This window comes from Zootoca vivipara, chromosome 7, assembly GCF_963506605.1.
Source record: "Zootoca vivipara chromosome 7, rZooViv1.1, whole genome shotgun sequence".
Taxonomy (NCBI): domain Eukaryota; kingdom Metazoa; phylum Chordata; class Lepidosauria; order Squamata; family Lacertidae; genus Zootoca; species Zootoca vivipara.
This window is the reverse complement of record NC_083282.1, coordinates 176,517-194,973: the sequence shown is the minus strand read 5'-3', so window position 1 is coordinate 194,973 and position 18,457 is coordinate 176,517. Positions and strand designations below refer to the sequence as shown.

At 45.3% G+C, this 18,457-nt stretch overlaps 1 protein-coding gene across 1 annotated transcript in view; it reads right to left on the bottom strand.

The window, feature by feature from the left end:
- Window positions 1–18,457, bottom strand: part of C7H1orf21 (chromosome 7 C1orf21 homolog) — a 135,827-nt gene that overhangs the window by 54,005 nt on the left and 63,365 nt on the right. The window contains exon 3 of the mRNA XM_035102089.2: window positions 4,980–5,074. Coding sequence (XP_034957980.1) covers window positions 4,980–5,074 — 95 coding nt within the window. The remainder of the gene's footprint in view (window positions 1–4,979; window positions 5,075–18,457) is intronic.

Here is an 18,457-nt window from a genome sequence, read left to right as displayed (position 1 = left end):
GAACACATTAATTAAGTTTCAATGTATTCCTATGGGAAACTGTGCCTCGCAAGACGAATTTTTCGTAAAACGAATTGACCCGCAGAACGAATTAAATTTGTTTTGCAAGGTACCACTGTACAGAGCATGAGGAAGCCAGAAACTAATCACTCCTCAGCATGTGGGCCTAGGAAGCTGCTTTACAGCGAGTCAGACCACAGGTCCATCTACCTTAGTATTACATTCAAAGACTAGCAGCATATCTGCAGGGTTTCAGATGGGGTCTCTCCCAGCCCAACCTGGAGATGCCAGGAATTGAACCTGGGATCTTTTGCATGCACGGCAGATGCTTTTCCACTGAGCGATGGCCCTTGCAGCCTTTCTCTCTCTCTCTCTCTCACACACACACACACACACACACAGAGAGAGAGAGAGAGAGAGAGAGAGAGAGAGAGAGAGAGAGAGAGAGAGAGAGAGAAAGACTCATTCATCCCCTTCTCTCCCATTTTGGGAACATCTGAAAAGCAGTGATTAAGTCTTTTATCACCACTGAACATTCTCATCTGTGACTAAATTTGAGGATCCAGAGAGGGCACAAAGAAATTGGTTCTGTCAGGGTAATAAAAGCCCATTATCTTCTATAATATCAATCTGATTTGCAAGTCCTGATTAAACATTAGAAATCTCATCAACTAGCTGGATAGGGTTAATGTTTGCTTTGCAAGTGTAAAGGAATAGAAATTACTCTTCATTGATTTTGCTTTAAACAAGGTGAACATGTTAAAATATTTGCCTTGAAATAAACCTGCTTGTATAAGGAATCTATACAAAATTCACCCTCCTGAATTCCTACTATTGCTTTGCAGCACAAATGGTTCTCTGTTAGGCATCATTTTGCAGCACAGAGAGACCTTTTCCATTACTAGGTCTGTTTGGGAAAGGTGCTGTGATATATGGAGGTGGTAAAATATGTTTATAACACTTGGAAATATAGCTTGCTTATATCAGCCTGAAATTCAAAGACTGGGGACTCCAAAGAACTGTTTACATAACGCCAGCTCTTGACATGACCAATCGTTAAAGACCCTTTCTTCACATTTCACTTGGGGAACCCCTGATTCATGTAAACGCATTGAGGCAAACAACTTCTACAACTCAGAAGGGAAAAAGAGGCCAATTCAATTCAACAAGTTGCGAAAAAAAATATTGTCGAGTCCAAGAGGCTACACTTTGCATAGAAAATATGTGCCCTTCAGCAACAAGTAACACAAAAAGAAATTTGCTAAATCAATGAACTTTTTGATGCATAGTATATCAAAAGGTATCTGTCAGCATCCTGGGGGGGGGGATCAACTCTAGTTATAAACACAGTATTTTATTCTCCATATAATCTCTCTTCTCCCATTCCTGGCTTCTGCCAACACTTCTACCAAAGTGGGAAAGGTGAAAGAAGCAAAATACATTGCTTGAGAAAGAGGGGGGATCAGTGCCACTTCACAATACAGTACATTGTTATGAGTTTGTGGGTGCCAGGCACCTATAATCCTATAATGTTAAAATATAAAACAGGCTAGCTGCCGATGCTGAGGCAATTGCCTGAGTGATGAACCATTAAGAGAAGAAAGAAAAGGTGATGAGCCATTAAGAAAGCAAAGGAGAGGGTGCTCTGTGTGAGATGTCAAATGGGTGGGCCGCCTCCCTCAAATTGAAAGTGTGTGTAATGTGACCTAGAGGCTAGAAAGCCAGAGGCAGACCACAATGTTTGATTTCTGCTTGAATCCAAGGAAGCAGCTATGGAAGAAACAAGGCCCTTTTCGGGTGATAATGAGGTGAACCCCTCCATCATAGGCTCAGGTTGTGTATGTGTGCTAATAAACCGTATAACCTAATGACACCACAGTCTCTGCTGTGCCTCATTTCCAAAAGGAGACTTAGAATCTTGCAGCGCTCATAGATTAGGGTGGCATGCAACAATATTATCCTGGGATAACAACCCCCAAGGCAAAATCCATCTTTATTGTATACAGTGGTACCTCGACTTACGAATGACTCGAGTTACGAACAGAGTTCCATACACCATTTTGGATGCGGTTTAGATAGGATTTTTTCGACTTACGAATTTTTAACCCCCCCCCCCAAGAAACAAGAACTATAGCAAGAACAGAAGGGCCAAGTGTTGGGTCAAGCACAAAGCGTAAACAACACTAAGTTTTATCCAAAGTGAACAAAACAGCTAGTGGTAAAGCTGCAAAGCAGCACAACATTATCAAGTTGAAAATCCCAATGGATTGAAAGGGGACAACATTGCAATGAAACTTACAAATCAGACATCAAGACCGCCATGCCTCTCAGAGGCCTATCCTTCATACATGCAAGGTCATGTCCCTGAACTCAATTCTTTTTGTCTTCCCTCCCCCTATTTTCACTTATCCAAAGAAGTCAGGGGAGTCTCTCCAGAAATGCATGCAGTTGTCTCATCTTCATGCCTCATAAGCCACTGTTTCATCCACCCTTCCCTCCCTTGAAAACACCACAAAATTGGTGCCTCAGGCCAACAGCAATTGCCTACAGACACTGGACAGCAAAGCACCACGGATCAGACCTTTCCCACTGCTAATGGCTTCACCTTCCTGTTGCCTGGCTGCCCTCAGCCACCACCATCACCATACAACCCCACTCGGTACACAAAAGGAAAAGCGACATGGTGTGGTTGCATGGTCATCCCAGGAAGGAGAATAGCTGCCCAGCTCTAGGCCAGCTGTGGAGAGCTCTATGGTGGAGCTTTCCAAAAGGCTTTGAAGTTGAAGAAGGACTCCCCCACACCAACCCACACCCTGGTCCCCTCATTAAGCTTCCAAGGTAAATGTAGCCCTTCCCCATCAGTTCCTTCAAAATAAAGCTTTTCCCTGATAAACTGTACCTACTGCCTGCCCTTTTCAGTGCATTCTTCACTTTGTCCCCACATCCCCTCAAATGAATGGTCAAGAACATGCTTTGTGAAGGTTTGGCCCAGCACTAGAAATTCCAGCGTTGTCCATGTGTAGCCATGTGAAGAACTGGCTAGCTCTGATCCCATCGTGCCTTAACAGAGCCGGAGTTCCATGCACAAGTACTTGGCTGTAGGCAAGGCAGCTGCACAGGACATACTGCAATGCCCTTAAGGTCCATCTGCTGTTCTGCCCAGTCCTGGATGCATGCAGCTCAAAAAGGGTGCTAGGATGTTGTCTAGCAAGAGCTACAGCAGCTGGTGTAAAGGAAACCTCTCTCCTACCCCCAACCCCAGGACTGAGCCCTGAGCGATTCCTTCTGCTACTGAACGGGAAAGTATAATTAGTAGCACTGTCAGTTTGTGACAATCAAACACCACAGAAAAAACACACCAAACTATGAGAAATATAGGCATATGGACGTCAGGGAATATCAAAAGCAACAGACGCCTCAACTCATAAAGTGATGCCCATCACACATTTTATTCTTTTAAACAAAGAGGCTTAAATTAATTCATGAGAATTAGGAGCTCTAGTCATTCTTCACTCCCTTGACCTCTTTGCTCCTACTTTCCCTTCACTAGAAAAAATTTTCTTCTAGATGTTTCCCAGTCACTGATAGCTCATCAGAAAAAAGGGATTAAATGGCTAAAAATAGAAGCTTCTTTGGGTTATTGCTCCATTGCACCATTCCCTAGGGCAAGCAAAAGCACCACCAAAGAGAGGGCCAGGAGAACATCATTCTTGATACCCTTAATCCACCTTGAAGTGCCAAGTTCAATCCTGCACACATTACTGCCCATGAGAGAGCTCTTTCCCCTCAGCAGTCCTGAGGTGCTTGGAAGAATCCAAAAATCGCAGGAAACAGCATTAACCACTTAAAGCAAAGACCTTAGAAACCAAATGCCTGAACCAAGCGGACATCTCACTAATAATTGTACACTTTTTGTTTAGAGGGGGGTTGGGGAAACCTGTGACCCTCCATAAGTTATTGGACTACAAATCCCAACAGACAAAACCAGCATGACCAATGCAAGAGATGATGGGAGTTGTAGTGAATCAACATCTAGAGCAGTGATGGGCAGCCTTTTGAGCTTGGTGTGTCAAAATTCGCCAAAAACCCGAGCATAACTTGGGTGGTGTGTCACTTCGAGAAAAAAACCATAATGTGCAAACTGGCATGTCTTCCCTAATGCTGCATAATTTATTCTGTTTTTCACTGAGCCACTGAGGAAGGGGCAAGAAACTACAGTGGGCACTTGAATTTCCACTTCCAACTACGGGAAATCTGTTTCAACCACCTCTCTGGCTTCTGAGACTTTAGAAAATGTTACACACATCTCTTAGCGGCTATAAGGACCAGTGATGTTAAAATAACTAAATAAACATAAATGTGAATGCAGTGGTGCTCAGGAAGGTGAATTGTGCACTCTTTCTCTACTTCTACAGAATTGTAGCGTACGTCAGAGCCCCAGAGGTATGCCATTGGGGATAAAACAAGTGGATAACACATAATGCAAAGCTGGAAACAAGAAATTAACTCTTATCTGCAGCAAATTACTAAACACTGATCCTTGCAAGTTCTCTGGTTGTAAGCACATTATATCTCTTTTAAGTGTCTGAGTTCAGGGTGGGAATGCAGAGAGTAAATAATGACAGACATCTACTTACCAGTTTCCTTCTCAAAAGGCAGTAAATTCTTGTGTTGGCAACAGCTCCTTTGCACACAAACACATTCATCACAAGCCAAACAGTATTGCCACGTGCAAAGCAGCTGAATACAAATGCCCATTCTACTGGAGCACACTTCACCGTATTAAGGGCAAGATAATTCATAAAGACAAGCAGAGAAAGGTAGCATTTTGCAGCTTTCCTCTGAGCTATAAATAGTTATGGCATTTTCAAGAAAGCTCTCCCCTTCAGTACACTAAGTGTTCTACATACTTTATATTTCATTACAGACCTAGAGCCTGTGTCAAACCCTTTTAATAAGTAATAATGTTCAACCCCTACCAAGTTTTCCTGGTTTCTGGCAGCTATTTTCTGGTCTTCTTCACCTCCATTTTTCATGTATTTGACTTCTTCCACAGGTTTGATCCTATACTCATCTGAGGAGCAAGAGGAAGAGGAGAAAACACACACGTGTAAGAACAGTTATAGATAGAACCTGTGCAGCTCAGCAGATGTTTTTCACAAGCAATGATCCTGTGAACACTTCATAACTCCAAATAGCTGCGTAATGAAGAAGGCTCCTCTTGGGTCTTCTTCTTTATGGACTTAATGCAATTAACCCCAAACAAGTCTGTTAAGAGCCTTTGAGGACCACTTTGCAGATTATAATGGTACGGGTACCTTATGGCTCCAAACTGTGTACTCAACTAAAAGATTTGATGCATGTAAAGCACTTTTAGGCGTTTTAAAACCACTTTCTGTGGAGTGGGGAGCAAGGCTGTGTGTGCCAGTCCCTTCCTCGCAAGTTTCTCCTACAATTGTTACGTGCATTCAGCTGAACTCAACACACACACACACCCCGGCAACTTGCAGCAACCGTCATGCAGGATTCCCCACTGCAGGAAAGACTGCCGGCACGTGCAGCCAAATTCACTCATGACCCTGCACCTCCAGAGCTTCCTACTCATGAGAGAAGGCTGCTTTTTGTCTCAGGGTAGATCCAGTGTACTTCAAACATGTACAAGCTGCAACTGGCAATGCAGGTGTGCAGCACATCTATTCATGCGGCAATATGTGGAGCAACTCTGGTGGACATTCTCACCAGAATCTGTCCACGTTAATATGAACAATTAGCTTAGGAAAGCAACTAGAGTGGTTAAGAAAACAACATGCAGCATGAATTAGGGAACTGAAATAGCTATCAAACTCAACTGTTGCTTAGAGGGAGAAGGTGGAATTGGAAATCAAGCAAACTAGAACAATATTAATGTGAGTGTCAGGATAACATGAGATAACAGCATTACTGCAATGCTGATTTAAAATACTAGGCACAGTGAGGGGGGAAGGTATTTGATCCCCAGCTAAATTTGCCAATTTGTCTTCTGGGTGTTTTCCTGTTGTTATTCTGTCTCTCATAGCTACAATAAACCTATCATTAAAATTATGGACTGGTCATTTCTTCATCAGAGGGCAAACGGGCAAATTTAGCAGGGGATCAAATACTTTCCCCCCTCACTGTAATGTCAAAATTTCAATCTTCCATGTATATAGCTCAATAATCCTTACAACAACCATATAAGGTAGGACAGGAAGATTCCCATATTACAGGTGCAGCAGGGAAGACAGAGAGATACAAGGCATCTCCCTTACACATTGCTTGGTGGGATTTAAAAAATCATACTGCCCTTCAAAGTTTGTACTAGGAATATACATTCCCCATGAGATGCACAGTTCAAATATCTTCCAGGCTTAGACCTCCCCCAGATAGTCCTCAGGAAATTGAGAGGATGTGCAGCAAAGAGATGCTCTTGGTGGACCACAGCAAGGACAACAGATAGGAAGGAAGCCGTGGCCTCCAAAGGGAATTTAGGAGAAGAGAAGGAGGACAGATGTTCCTCAGTCTCAACAACTACTCATGTGCTTTGGAATTTGGATGCACAGTCACTCTTTCCCCATCTTTATGTATTATTTCCTTATCTTTTTTAAAGACATGAGCACTGCTTCCCCACATAATATAATTCCTACACTGGCAAACAGTTTGAGTTTTGCTGAGGTAGAGGTACAGAATGATCTGGTTCTATCCTAGTTTCAGAAGCCCTCTGCAAACATTTTGTTTAGACCAGGCATCCCCAAACTCGGCCCTCCAGATGTTTTGGGACTACATCTCCCACCATCCCTAGCTAACAGGACCAGTGGTCAGGGATGATGGGAATTGTAGTCCCAAAACATCTGGAGGGCCGAGTTTGGGGGTGCCTGGTTTAGATCTTTGGCAGGAAGGGAGGGGAGAGAAGCAGGGAAGAGAGAGAGAGGGAGATTGGAGAGCTTTTCTCCACTTTTGCCTCCAGCCACGGCTGCGTCTGGCACTGCCAATTGGTACGCATCCTCTAACACGGGTGTCCAACTGGTTGATCGCGATCGACAGGTCAATCCCTGGGTGATCGTGGTCAATCGCAGGATCCTTATCGCTCGCATTGTTTAGAATCATAATTCCGCCCCCTCCCCCCTCGGTCTTTTCCTACGTCATGTTTAGTGTGCGTTCCCCCGTCGTCTGCTGTAGTGCTGCGTTCGTCTGTTAGTGGCTGCGTTGTTGGTGAGCGATTTAAATTAATTCTGCACACTTACTGTTTAAAAAAAGGTCAACAACTTTGGGAAGCCCCCCTAAAAAAGCTGAATAACTTTGGCCTGCCCCCCAATGGGTAGATCACTGCCAGTCCATCCGTCCCGGAATAGATCGCACTCTCTTGGGAGTTGGAGTCCTTCCCTAATATTGGCTGAACAGGCATCACACTTTCTACACCTTGCTGTCCACACAATACAGTAAGCTTGCAACTTATGCACATTTAATTTGTGCTCATTCAGCTTTATGTGTGTGGAAAACTTTAAAAAAAAAATAGAAAGGGAGCAGGGTTCCAGGGCAAATGACCTTGGTAATCTCACCCACCACTTGAAACCAATGTGTTTCAACTACAGTGGTACCTCGGGTTACAGACGCTTCAGGTTACAGACTCCACTAACCCGGAAGTAGTACCTCGGTTTAAGAACTTTGCTTCAGGATGAGAACAGAAATTGTGCCGCCGTGGCAGCGGGAGGCCCCATTAGCTAAAGTGGTACCTCAGCTTAAGAATGGACCTCTGGAATGAATTAAGTTCATAACCAGAGGTACCACTATATACACGATTTTGGCTTTAGGCGCAATCCCCGGAACATAACCCCTGCATTGGTTGCAGGCCTATGGTACTGAACCATGTTGTTCAGAAATGCTAAGTTTCAAATGCCTAGAGATAATTGTGTTTTGCAGGGCTAAGATACGACAGACAAGATTCCAAGAGGATCAGGTGGAATTTGTGCAAGAAAGGGGGGGGGGAGAGAAGCATCTACTCCCACAACTTGGTCCCTTAACCGGCATTATATTAAGATTACACTCCCCTTTTTCTCCCCGCAATGATGAACATTAATGGCACATATCCTCTCATAGTTTAAGTTCTGTCACACTAAAAGGATTTCTGTTTGTCATTCTAAAAAAAAGAAGTTCAAAACATGTGTTGTCAAGATGAAAAATCGCTTGCCAGAGATAGGTTGAAAATATTTGAGTTTCCTCCTGAGAAGTGTTTTCTAGGTAATTTGACTGTCAGTGTTAAGAAAAATATTGGACTAATTGTGACCCTAGAGCAGCGCAAGATGAATCATAGCAAGGATAAAATATCCATCTTGGAATCGTCCCACTAGCCTTTAGATGCAAGCAGTAGGCCTTTAGAAGCCCAAGAACTATTATTTTAGCTTAAATGTTGACATTCACAATTGCTGCCTGCTCTTGTAATTCAACTAAATGTCAGTGAGCTCAACATCAAGTAATGAAAGGTCCATGTTCACTACGCAATGTAGCCTTAGCACCAGTTCAAGGTATTAGCTGACATGGCACATCCCTTAGGAAACTGACACCTTCTCACATTCTCATGCCACCTCAGGTATCTTTGTGGGTTTCTCCCCCTTGCCAACTTGCAAGTGCCCCAATATATATGTTAAAAGCAAGATGGGATGTACAAGGCCTTCTTACATAGCAAGCAACTACTCACAAGAAATCTTAGGTAAAACAGTAAAAACTTCATACATGAATAAGACCAAGGTCTACTGAATCCAGCATTCTGCTTCCCAAAATGGACAGTCAGGTGCCAACAAGCAGGAACCAGAGGCTCATGATCCCCAGCATTTAAGGCCAAAACTAGATTTGCACAACCTGTGCGTTGTGGCTACTCTAGAGTAACGACTCTCCAGAACGTTGCCTTTTCATGCTTTTATTGTGTGCAAACTATTTACAGTGCTGGAGCTGTACAAGATACATGTTCTCAGTATGGGTCAGAACCCTGGAATGGCGATTCCCACTTTTTTTCCAACAAAGAAGTCTGGGAATCCCAAATCTCCTCCCCCGTTTCTTTTTGCGCAATTCCGGAACTGGAGGGAAAGGTCTTCTTGCCGTGTTTTCCTTCCTCCCCCTTTCCCTCTCCCTTCCTTCCTCTCCCAAGTGGAGCAGGGGCTCTGCGACCCTGCCAGAGCCATGCCCTCTACTTCCTGCTTCCCCGCTGGACTCTTGCCCCTCCCCGCTCCCGCTGGTACTCAGGGAAGAACTGGTTCTCAAGATGGGAGGGGGTTGTCTGTAGCCCCTGTCCCTCACACTGTGTCTACAATGTGATTAATTATTACTGTATTTTTAAGTAGAGGACCAGAAGATGGGTACATGGTATTGAAACCAATGCCTGGGTGCCAGCAGAAGACATGGAGGAGGGGTACTTAGTAGAGGAGTTTCATGCACTGTTCCCAGACAGACCCAAACCTCCCAGCATGTGGGTGGGGGAGGTTTTTGCAGCCACGGATGACGAAGAAGTCTTCAAAGGGTTTCCAGCCAGCGAGGAGGCGGGCAGTGAGGAAGAATGGGAAGAGGAACCACAGGAATGTCAAATGTGGGGATGGGAAGCGGTGTTTGCGGACACTGATGAGGGGGAAGGTTCTTTCAGAGGGTTTCCCGAGAGTTCACAGGAAGAAACGGACTGGCAGCAAGTGTTTGCCATGACAGACTTGGACGACATTTCATTTGAGGGATTTCCACCCTCGCCCATCCAACAGCCCGCCTCGGGAGGGAAGGGGGGGGCCTGAGGGGGGTGGATGTCAGGGGACCTCAGGACAGGGAGCCTCCGCCCATCCTCCACACCACCACCTTGACCAGTGAGAGCAGCAGCAGCAGTGGGTCAGGCGGGGGAAATGAGGAAGTTAGCGGGATGGAGCAGTTAAGGCTCAGCGATGGAGGAGAGCCCTGACCAACAGGTGGAGGGGAGCAGGCAGCCACTTCCGTCGCCTGATTTAAGGCGCGCGCCGAAACCTAAGGTCGAGGGGGCGGGAGGCGTTTTGGGGTTCCCAAGCTCTTATGCTGGACACGTAACAGGAGGCGTAACTCCCGGATTCTGCGAGTGACTGAGAGGTCATGGTTTTTGCTATCTCTGCACTGTAAATACTATGCAGAATAAAACTCTTAAGGACAGAGCAGACTCGGATGTTTGCCTTTGTTTGGTTTATTGCTTCAATTACTTCTTGGGACATTATTTCTTTGTTTAATATTCTCATTTGCTCCTCTGTTATCTTTGGTAACTTACTGTTTTTGATATAATCTTCCATCATCGTCATCTTCTCTGGTTTGTTTTTGTAGAGGTCAGTAAAATATTTTACAAAGGCTTCCCTTATTTCGTTTGTTTTCTCAGTTGTTCTACCGTTAAGCTTTATCCTATTTACATAGTTACTTTGTTCACTTTTCCTCAATTGCCATGCCAGGAGTTTCCCTGGTTTATTGGCATTTTCCAAAAAAAAACAACTGTTTTGTTTTCTTAATTTTCCATGCTATTTCTTCACTAATTAGCACAGAATATTGTGATTGGAGTAATTTTATAGCCTGTTTTACTGTTTCTTTATTTGGTGCTTTTATTAATTCCTTTTCTTTCTCTGCTATTTTATTGAAAATTTCCTTCTTTTTCTTCTCTCTTATCTTCTTTTTAATTGAATTTTGCTGAATAAATAAACCTCTCATGACCACCTTGCTAGCGTCCCAGACTGTTTGAAGTTTGGTTTCATTATTCAAATTTTGTTCAGAATATTCTCTTATTATCTTTTTTGTCTTTTCCAAGAAAACTATCATCCAGTATTTCTTCATTCAATCTCCACCAAAAGGTGGACTGAGTATCTTTTTGTATTTCCATAATTATAGAATTGTGATCTGACAATGTTCTTGGATCTATTTCAATGTTTTAAATTCTTAATTCCAATTCCTTTGAAACCCAAACCGCATCCAGTCTGGCACTGCTTCCATGAACATGAGAGGAAAAAGTGAACCTTTTCCATGTGGCATTATCAAGGGAAAACGAGGTGTTGGGTAAGGGGTTCCTGGCTAGATCAGACCAAATGTCATTTTAGTCCCTATACTGCCCCCTACAATGGCTAGCCTTGGGCAACTCACAGGGAGCACACGACATGGTTATGTTTATAGCTATTAAGAGAAGAATTTATATGCTGAACAATCCTCAGTTAAAATCTCAGTTCTGACACAAACTCACTGGCCAGCCTTGGGGCAGAACTGCTCCTTAGTTTAGCAAAAAAGCAAGTAAGAGACAACATGATAAAAGTGTATAAAACTATCCCTGGCATGGAGAAAGTGGGTGGAGGAAAACTTTCTCCTAACACTAGAACTTGCAGACATCCAAAGAAGCTGAACATTTGACGATCTAGGATAGATAAAAGAAAATATTTCTTCATACAGCACATAGGTAAACTATGGGATTCACTCAGTAGTGGTGGCTGCTTTAAACGAGGATCTGAAAATTTCATGGAGGATAAGGCTATCAATGACGACTAATCCTGATGGTTATGTTCAAAGAAGTTTGTTGTTGTCATCATCTTTCCGCAGGGCCTGCAAGACAGAGCTGTTCCGCCTGGCCTTTGGGTTAGACTCAGCCTGACCCCTGTGTTTTCCTCCCTCATGGCTTAGATTTATGGCCTACTTGAAATGAGGCTGCACTTTAAATTTTAATACTGTATTTTAATCTGTATTTTAATTAATTGTTTTTATGTTTTATTGTAATTCTGTTGGTGTCAGCCGCTCTGAGCCCGGTTTTTGACTGGGGAGGGCGGGGTATAAATAAAAATTTATTATTATTATTATTATTATTATTATTATTATTATTATTATTATCCGTCTATCTTGAGAGACAACGGAGTGTGCCTCCAGGGCTGAAGTCAAACTGCTGGAGAATCACAGCGCCTGCTGTGGCTACAAACACAGGTAACTTTTAACTGCTGTCTCCTGCATTGTTTTTGCTGCGTTTGCAGCGCTGAAGTGATCTCCCCAGCGTGCAAGTCTGGGCAGTGTGTATGGAGGTCCTGGGCTGCCCAGACGACAAGACGCCCCTCTTGTCATCGCTGATGTGGTCCAAAGGAAAGCAGAGGAAGACGCTTGGCACCAGCTTGGCTGCAGGACTTGCCAGAAGGAGATATACAAGACACCATCCAACCGCCTTAGGGATTCCACTCCGGATTTGTGTGGGTTTACTCCTTAGCCTTTTCTTCTCCCAAAGGTGTCCCACAAGGCAGCAAGTACAGATTTTTCCTTGGAGCCGCTGCTGTATCCCAGTTGCTGGAAATTGTGAAGTGGGAGAGTACTGTTATGCTCAGGGCCTGCTTTTGGGCTTCACATCTGCCCGACCACCATGAGAACAGGATGCTGGGTTAGATGGGCTACTGGCATGATCCAGCAGATTTTTCTGATATTCTTAGAGCAATGTGGAGAATACAGAGCAGCAGCTTTTCATCTCCTCTCCTCTCCTCTCTCGTAGTAGGTTCTGTCTAGGAAAAGAACACTTGATAATTTCTCCACTCCTGTTAAGTGGCAGCTATTAAACGGAACAGAGGCAGGAAAACTCTTGTTTTGATGTCTTCACATCAGACTGCTGCTTTTGCAACACATTGTCTGGGGTGAACACAGAGCCTGCTGCTCTCACCATGTGCTCTCCACGTCATCTGGTTCTCTCCTCAGACAAGCAACTGGCCTTCAATTCTCCACTTGTAATATGTAAACTGGTAATACTGACCTACCTTTAAAAGGCCAAGTGTAAAGATAACTGAGAACGTGTCGTGAAGCTCAGTTATTAGAGCTTCAGTGTATAAATCTGTGTGCACTGCACAAGTAAAACTGTTAATTCTGAAGATACCACAACTGGGAGCCAGGCAGTGCAGCATAAAGAACAGGATTTGCTGGAAAACAATGACAAGTGCCGACCCCCCTTCCTGTATCTACGGTATATATATAAAAATGTAAAAAGGGCATGTGGGTGTGTTTCCACTTTTCTCCGAAACCTCTTGACCGATAGCGTTCACATTTGCACACAACATCCCATGCTACTGTGAGAGGAAGCATATACCATTTGCGTAGACAGATGTCACACCTGCACAATGTAAAATCCCAAAAACCCTGTGTTTCAGAACATACAACTCAACTAAAAGTGCTGGGAAAAAGAAGCCAGAAAAGGTTGCCAAACATCGCCCTCTATCGGTGGCTACACTGGTACTGCAGCTAGAAAACCTTCCCTCTCCACATCACCTCGGCTTGCCTTATCAGACTAGGCCGAATGGAGGCGGGGACTCGCATGGGTGGGTGTTGGGGGGAGGAGGGGATGGAATAGGTCATGGATTGGGGACAGGGTGGGGAGAATCACAGGGATGAGCCGGGGGTGGGGTGAGACGGGATGCGTCATGGATTGGGACAGGGTGGGGGAAACACAGGGATGAGCCACAGAAACACGTGGCAGGGCCAGGTAGTTTATAATAAAAACCAAATATCTTCATGTATGCTAATGAAACTGAGCAAAAAGGGGGGGGTTGGAGTTAGAGGTCCCTGGTTCCAATCTCTCTTCAGCTGAGACCCACCAGGTCTCTCTATATACTCTTAACACCTTTCTGGCAAAATAAGGGGAATACTTATATTGGCATATCTATCTGTTGAAGTTTCTGTAAGACTTACAATGCTAACCTGTGAGTGCTTTAAACACTCAAAAGTGCTACACAAATGTTGTTTTAGTATTTCTTCACTTTGTGCAAATGTTCTTGGTTTTAAAACAAGCAAATTATTTTTAAAGGAATGCTTCTTTTTAAAGAAACTATTTACAGCTCTACTTAAAATCGATTGATGAGCAAAGCATCCAGTATTTCTCCTAACTCTAGATTTTGCATACAAAGAAAAGCCAATAATAGTGTTCAAAACAGGAAATAGAGGGAGTTATGTAGAAGGAATGTGTTTTGTCACCACCACAAAACAAAACAGTTACAAGTTGACACAAATAGATAAAAGCACAGAATAGAATAAAGATGCTGAGAAAAGGTAGAAATGATTATGACAGTATACAATGCAACTCTTTGAATCCATGGCATAGAACAGCTGGCTATGCTAACCTTAAACAGTGATTAGGCAGGTAGAGTATAGAGGAAAGAGATTCATTACCAACATCACCTATAGACACCTATGTATGTGTGCACATGTGCTTTAGAGAAACACTCCAACCACCAGTATAGCAAATGAAGATTTCCATCTGGAAACAGATAATTCCCACACACAAAGCTACCATGGCAACATAATGAAGAAGCACGACATTCATCAATAATGGTTTCGGTGATAAATGAGCATATCAGCATGTACTACTGAAACAATTACGAGGGAAGGGGGGAAATGGCAAAGGAAGCAATGAAAGGAATGGTTACAACACAATGTTGAAGACAATGAAAACCACCACCGTTTCTTAAGAACCGTATTGAAAGGTGCCTGGAATGTAATAGGATTTTCAGACAGACAGACTTCATCAACTGAAAGGTAATTTAAAAAAATAATTACTTTCCTTTTATTAGAACTAGTACTAATCAGAAATACTGCAGTCTTCAGAGAGAACTTCAGAGACCAGACCCTCTCAGATGTTTTCCAGTTTTCTTAGGGTCCTCTTAGGCTTCATGATAGTCCCGATTCCTCTTCACATTTGGAATATGTCACAGTGGTGACTTTCTATGTTTGTCTGTTTCTCTATTTCTAAGACACTTGCAGGTGCAGCACAACCAATATGAGAAGTTAGGTAACAATAAACTAGGGTTTATCTCTGTGTGTAGGAGCATTGGAACAGCTGCGCGGATATCTGAAACATTCACTTCCATTTTCAATTAACCACCATTTAACAGTAGAACCATACCCTAAAGAAAGAAGAATTCCACCTAAACATTAGGAAGAACTTCCTGACAGTAAGAGCTGTTCGACAGTGGAACTTGCTGCCAAGGAGTGTGGTGGAGTCTTCTTCTTTGGAGGTCTTTAAGCAGAGGCTTGACAGGCATATGTCAAGAATGCTTTGATGGTGTTTCCTGCTTGGCAGGGGGTTGGACTGGATGGCCCTAGTGGTTTCTTCCAACTCTATGATTCTAAACTGTGGTTAATCTTAGTGATGGTTTATTGAAACAAAGCAGCTTCATAGCCCAAGTTTGGCTTGTTTCAGTAAACCATAATAAAAAAATAAACAGAGTTTGTCTGGCAACGAGCATAATGCTAAACTGCAGTCAAAAACTACATCTCCTCTTGTGGCTGGAGGAGGACCTACACTAGCCTGAGCCCCATTCACTCAACAATAAACCATAGTTTACTATTACATCTCAGTGCAGCCAATGTAATTGAGGGAGGTTGCAAGTGTGTCCCTTAATAAGGGATGTGTGCTTGTGTAACCTGAACTCCTGCAAGTCTGGGAAACAAGCAGTTCTCTTATCTTTTCTCTGTTATCATACGATCACATGTTCCAATAAAAAGATACGATGCCTATGGAAATTTGACGATATGCAACCTCCTAATAGGCAATATTTGATAGGATCAATCCAACCCTACATAGTCGTAAAATGAAAATCCGGGATTTGTTGAAGGCATACGGAAATTCTAACAATTGCATCCATTCTCCAGGGTGTCTAGTACGCTTCAAACGTCAGAAAATATAAAATAAACAATCATGGTACCTGTGAGGGACAGGGGATATCGCGAAGTCCCTCCCCTCCTGAGTTCAAGCCCGTCCCCGAGCAAAGGGGAAAGCAGGGAGAGTTCCGATTCCAGTGGGGAAGCAGGAAGTCGTGTCCGAGGCTCAGGCAAGGTAGAGGAGCCAGGGTCCCAGGTGGGACAGGAAGGGGCAAGCAAGGGGGGAAGACCCATCCCTCCAACTCCAGAATTACGCAGGAAGAGGAGGGGCAAGAGGATGGGTCTGCCAAAGCTTTTGTGTTGGAGAAAGACGCGCCAAAAGCCATTAGGAGGTTCTGAAACCGACTGACAACATCGCTCCGTGTAAATAGCAATGACTTGAGCACTGTAAATACGCAGCACCAATAAAAGAATAAAATGCAGAGCTGCGTAGCGTCGTTACTCTGAAGTAGTTCACTCAGGCCACTGTGACAGCAACCTCCTAATCATTTTTGGGCTACTTCGGAGTTGCCGGGATGAGCGTGTCCGAGGCGGAGAAGTGGCGGCAGATCGCTGAGCAAGCCCAGCTAGAACTGCAACAGCTGTCGCTGCAGGCGCAGGGAGAATTGAAGGCAGCTAAAGAGGAGACTAAGAAGGTCCAGGACGACCGGCTACAACTTGCGGAACAGGTGAGAGAGCTCCAGGAAAAAGAGCAGCATTTAAGGGCGGTGGCGGTAGACCTCCAAAACAAGCTGGATGCAGAGAAAAACAAGGCGGGAGGGGCTCCCCAAGTCCAAGTGCTGCCAGGAAGGAGAGCAGGGACCCTTGTAAGCAAGTTCAATGGAGACCCGAAGGAGTTTCAGGGCTTTGAGACTGAGATCGTGTATGCTCTTGAGCTGCACCAGAATGAGTTCCCCGATGATGAGCACAGAGTAGCGTTTATTGTGGAACATCTCACCGGAGCAGCCAGGGAGTGGCTAAGACCATTAATCGCAACCAAGAATCCTTGCATGAAAAATGTCCAACAATTTCTAGAAGGTTTGAGGACGATGTATTCGTCCGATAGTCATTTGGACCAGACTAAGGAGGAACTGCATAATTTACGCCAAGGAAATATGACAGTTCGCGCATATTGGGCGAAATTCACCATGCTGGTGCACAGACTGGGGTGGGTTTTGGATTCGCCTCCCATGCAAGCTGCGTTTTACTTGGGTTTGAGCGAGGAGGTGAAGGATGAACTCTCGAGAGGTCCAAAGCCCAGTACTATGGATCAGCTGAGCAAAGCAGCTCTGGCGGTGGGGGTGAGGCAGGAATCCCGGTGGAACGACAAGCAAGCGACGCGCGCAAAGCGGGCTTGGTTCCCACGGTCGCAGGAGAAGCCACTCCCTCAACAACCCTTTCAAGCCACGCCTGGAGCCAGCCAGGACCAGGAGCCCATGCAGATTGATAGCGCGCGCGCGCGGGCTTTTCAAACCCCAGCGGCGCCAAGACGCAAGGAGGGAAGGGGCGGGAATTGCTTTCTCTGCAACTCACCCCAGCATCTCGTCAGAGACTGCCCACATCGCAGGGAGTGGCAAGGAAAGGCGGGAACGGTGGTGCCCTCCCCCACTGACGCAGCACCACAGCAGGGAAACGGGAAAGCCTGGCTGCAGGAGACAAGGGGCAGCAGCCAGGCACAGTCAGCAGACAACAGCCCCAGCCCGCCCACCCGCACAGAGAGGTGCAGAGCCAGCCCACCCCTCCCAGAGCAGGAGTGGTCCTAGAAGTGACGCTAACGCTCCCAAATGGCTATCCCCTGACGGTCCTCGCCTTAATTGACAGTGGGGCGTCCGCCAACTTCTTCTCGAGAAGCTTTGCAGAAGAGCACCAAATCCAGCTTTTGCAGTTGGATTTTCCTCTGCACGTGGCAACCATTGACGGCAGGGAGCTGCTGGGAGGGGCCATCACACATCAAACCCCCCCCATGAGAATGACGGTGGGAAGGCACTCAGAGACACTGGCGTTCAACGTCACCACCATCTCAGACCCCCCCATCGTCTTGGGCATGAGCTGGCTGGCGCGCCACGACCCCTCCATCAGTTGGCACCAGAGGTGCATCACGTTTGGGTCGGACTTTTGTCTGGAACATTGCATGCAGCACCAACCAGGGGAGGGGCCTCCAATAGCCACGGTGGCCACCATGCATATCAAAGGGGGTGAGGCAATACCCAAGCAGTACTGGGACCTGCAGGAGGTCTTCAGCGAAGCGGAGTCCGACCACCTACCCCCGCACAGGCCTTTTGACTGCCAGATCAACCTGGTGCCAGGGGCGACGATACCCCCAGCCAAGCTGTACGCCATGTCAGACCAGGAGCTGGAGGATCTGCGCGCTTTCATCGACAAGAACCTCAAGCGGGGGTTCATAAGGGAAAGCAAGGCAGCAGGGGGCAGCCCGGTCTTCTGGGTGGACAAGAAAGACACGCAACAGCGCCGTCTTGTGGTGGACTTTAGACGGCTGAATTCGGTGACAGAGCCAGTGGCTTTCCCCATGCCCAGAGTGGATGATCTCCTGACAGCGGCACGCAGGGGCAAGATTTTCACCAAGCTGGACCTAAGGGGGGCGTACAACTTGATCAGGATCCGGGAAGGAGATGAATGGAAAACCACGATGTTCACGCCTCTGGGCTCTTTTGAATATCTGGTGATGCCCTTCGGTTTGCAAGGGGGCTCAGCATGCTTCCAGGCCTTCATGCACCACGTCCTGGGGTCCCTCCTCTTCAGGAAATGCTTGGTCTTCCTAGATGACATCCTTATCTACTCGAATGACCCAGTGCAGCATGTG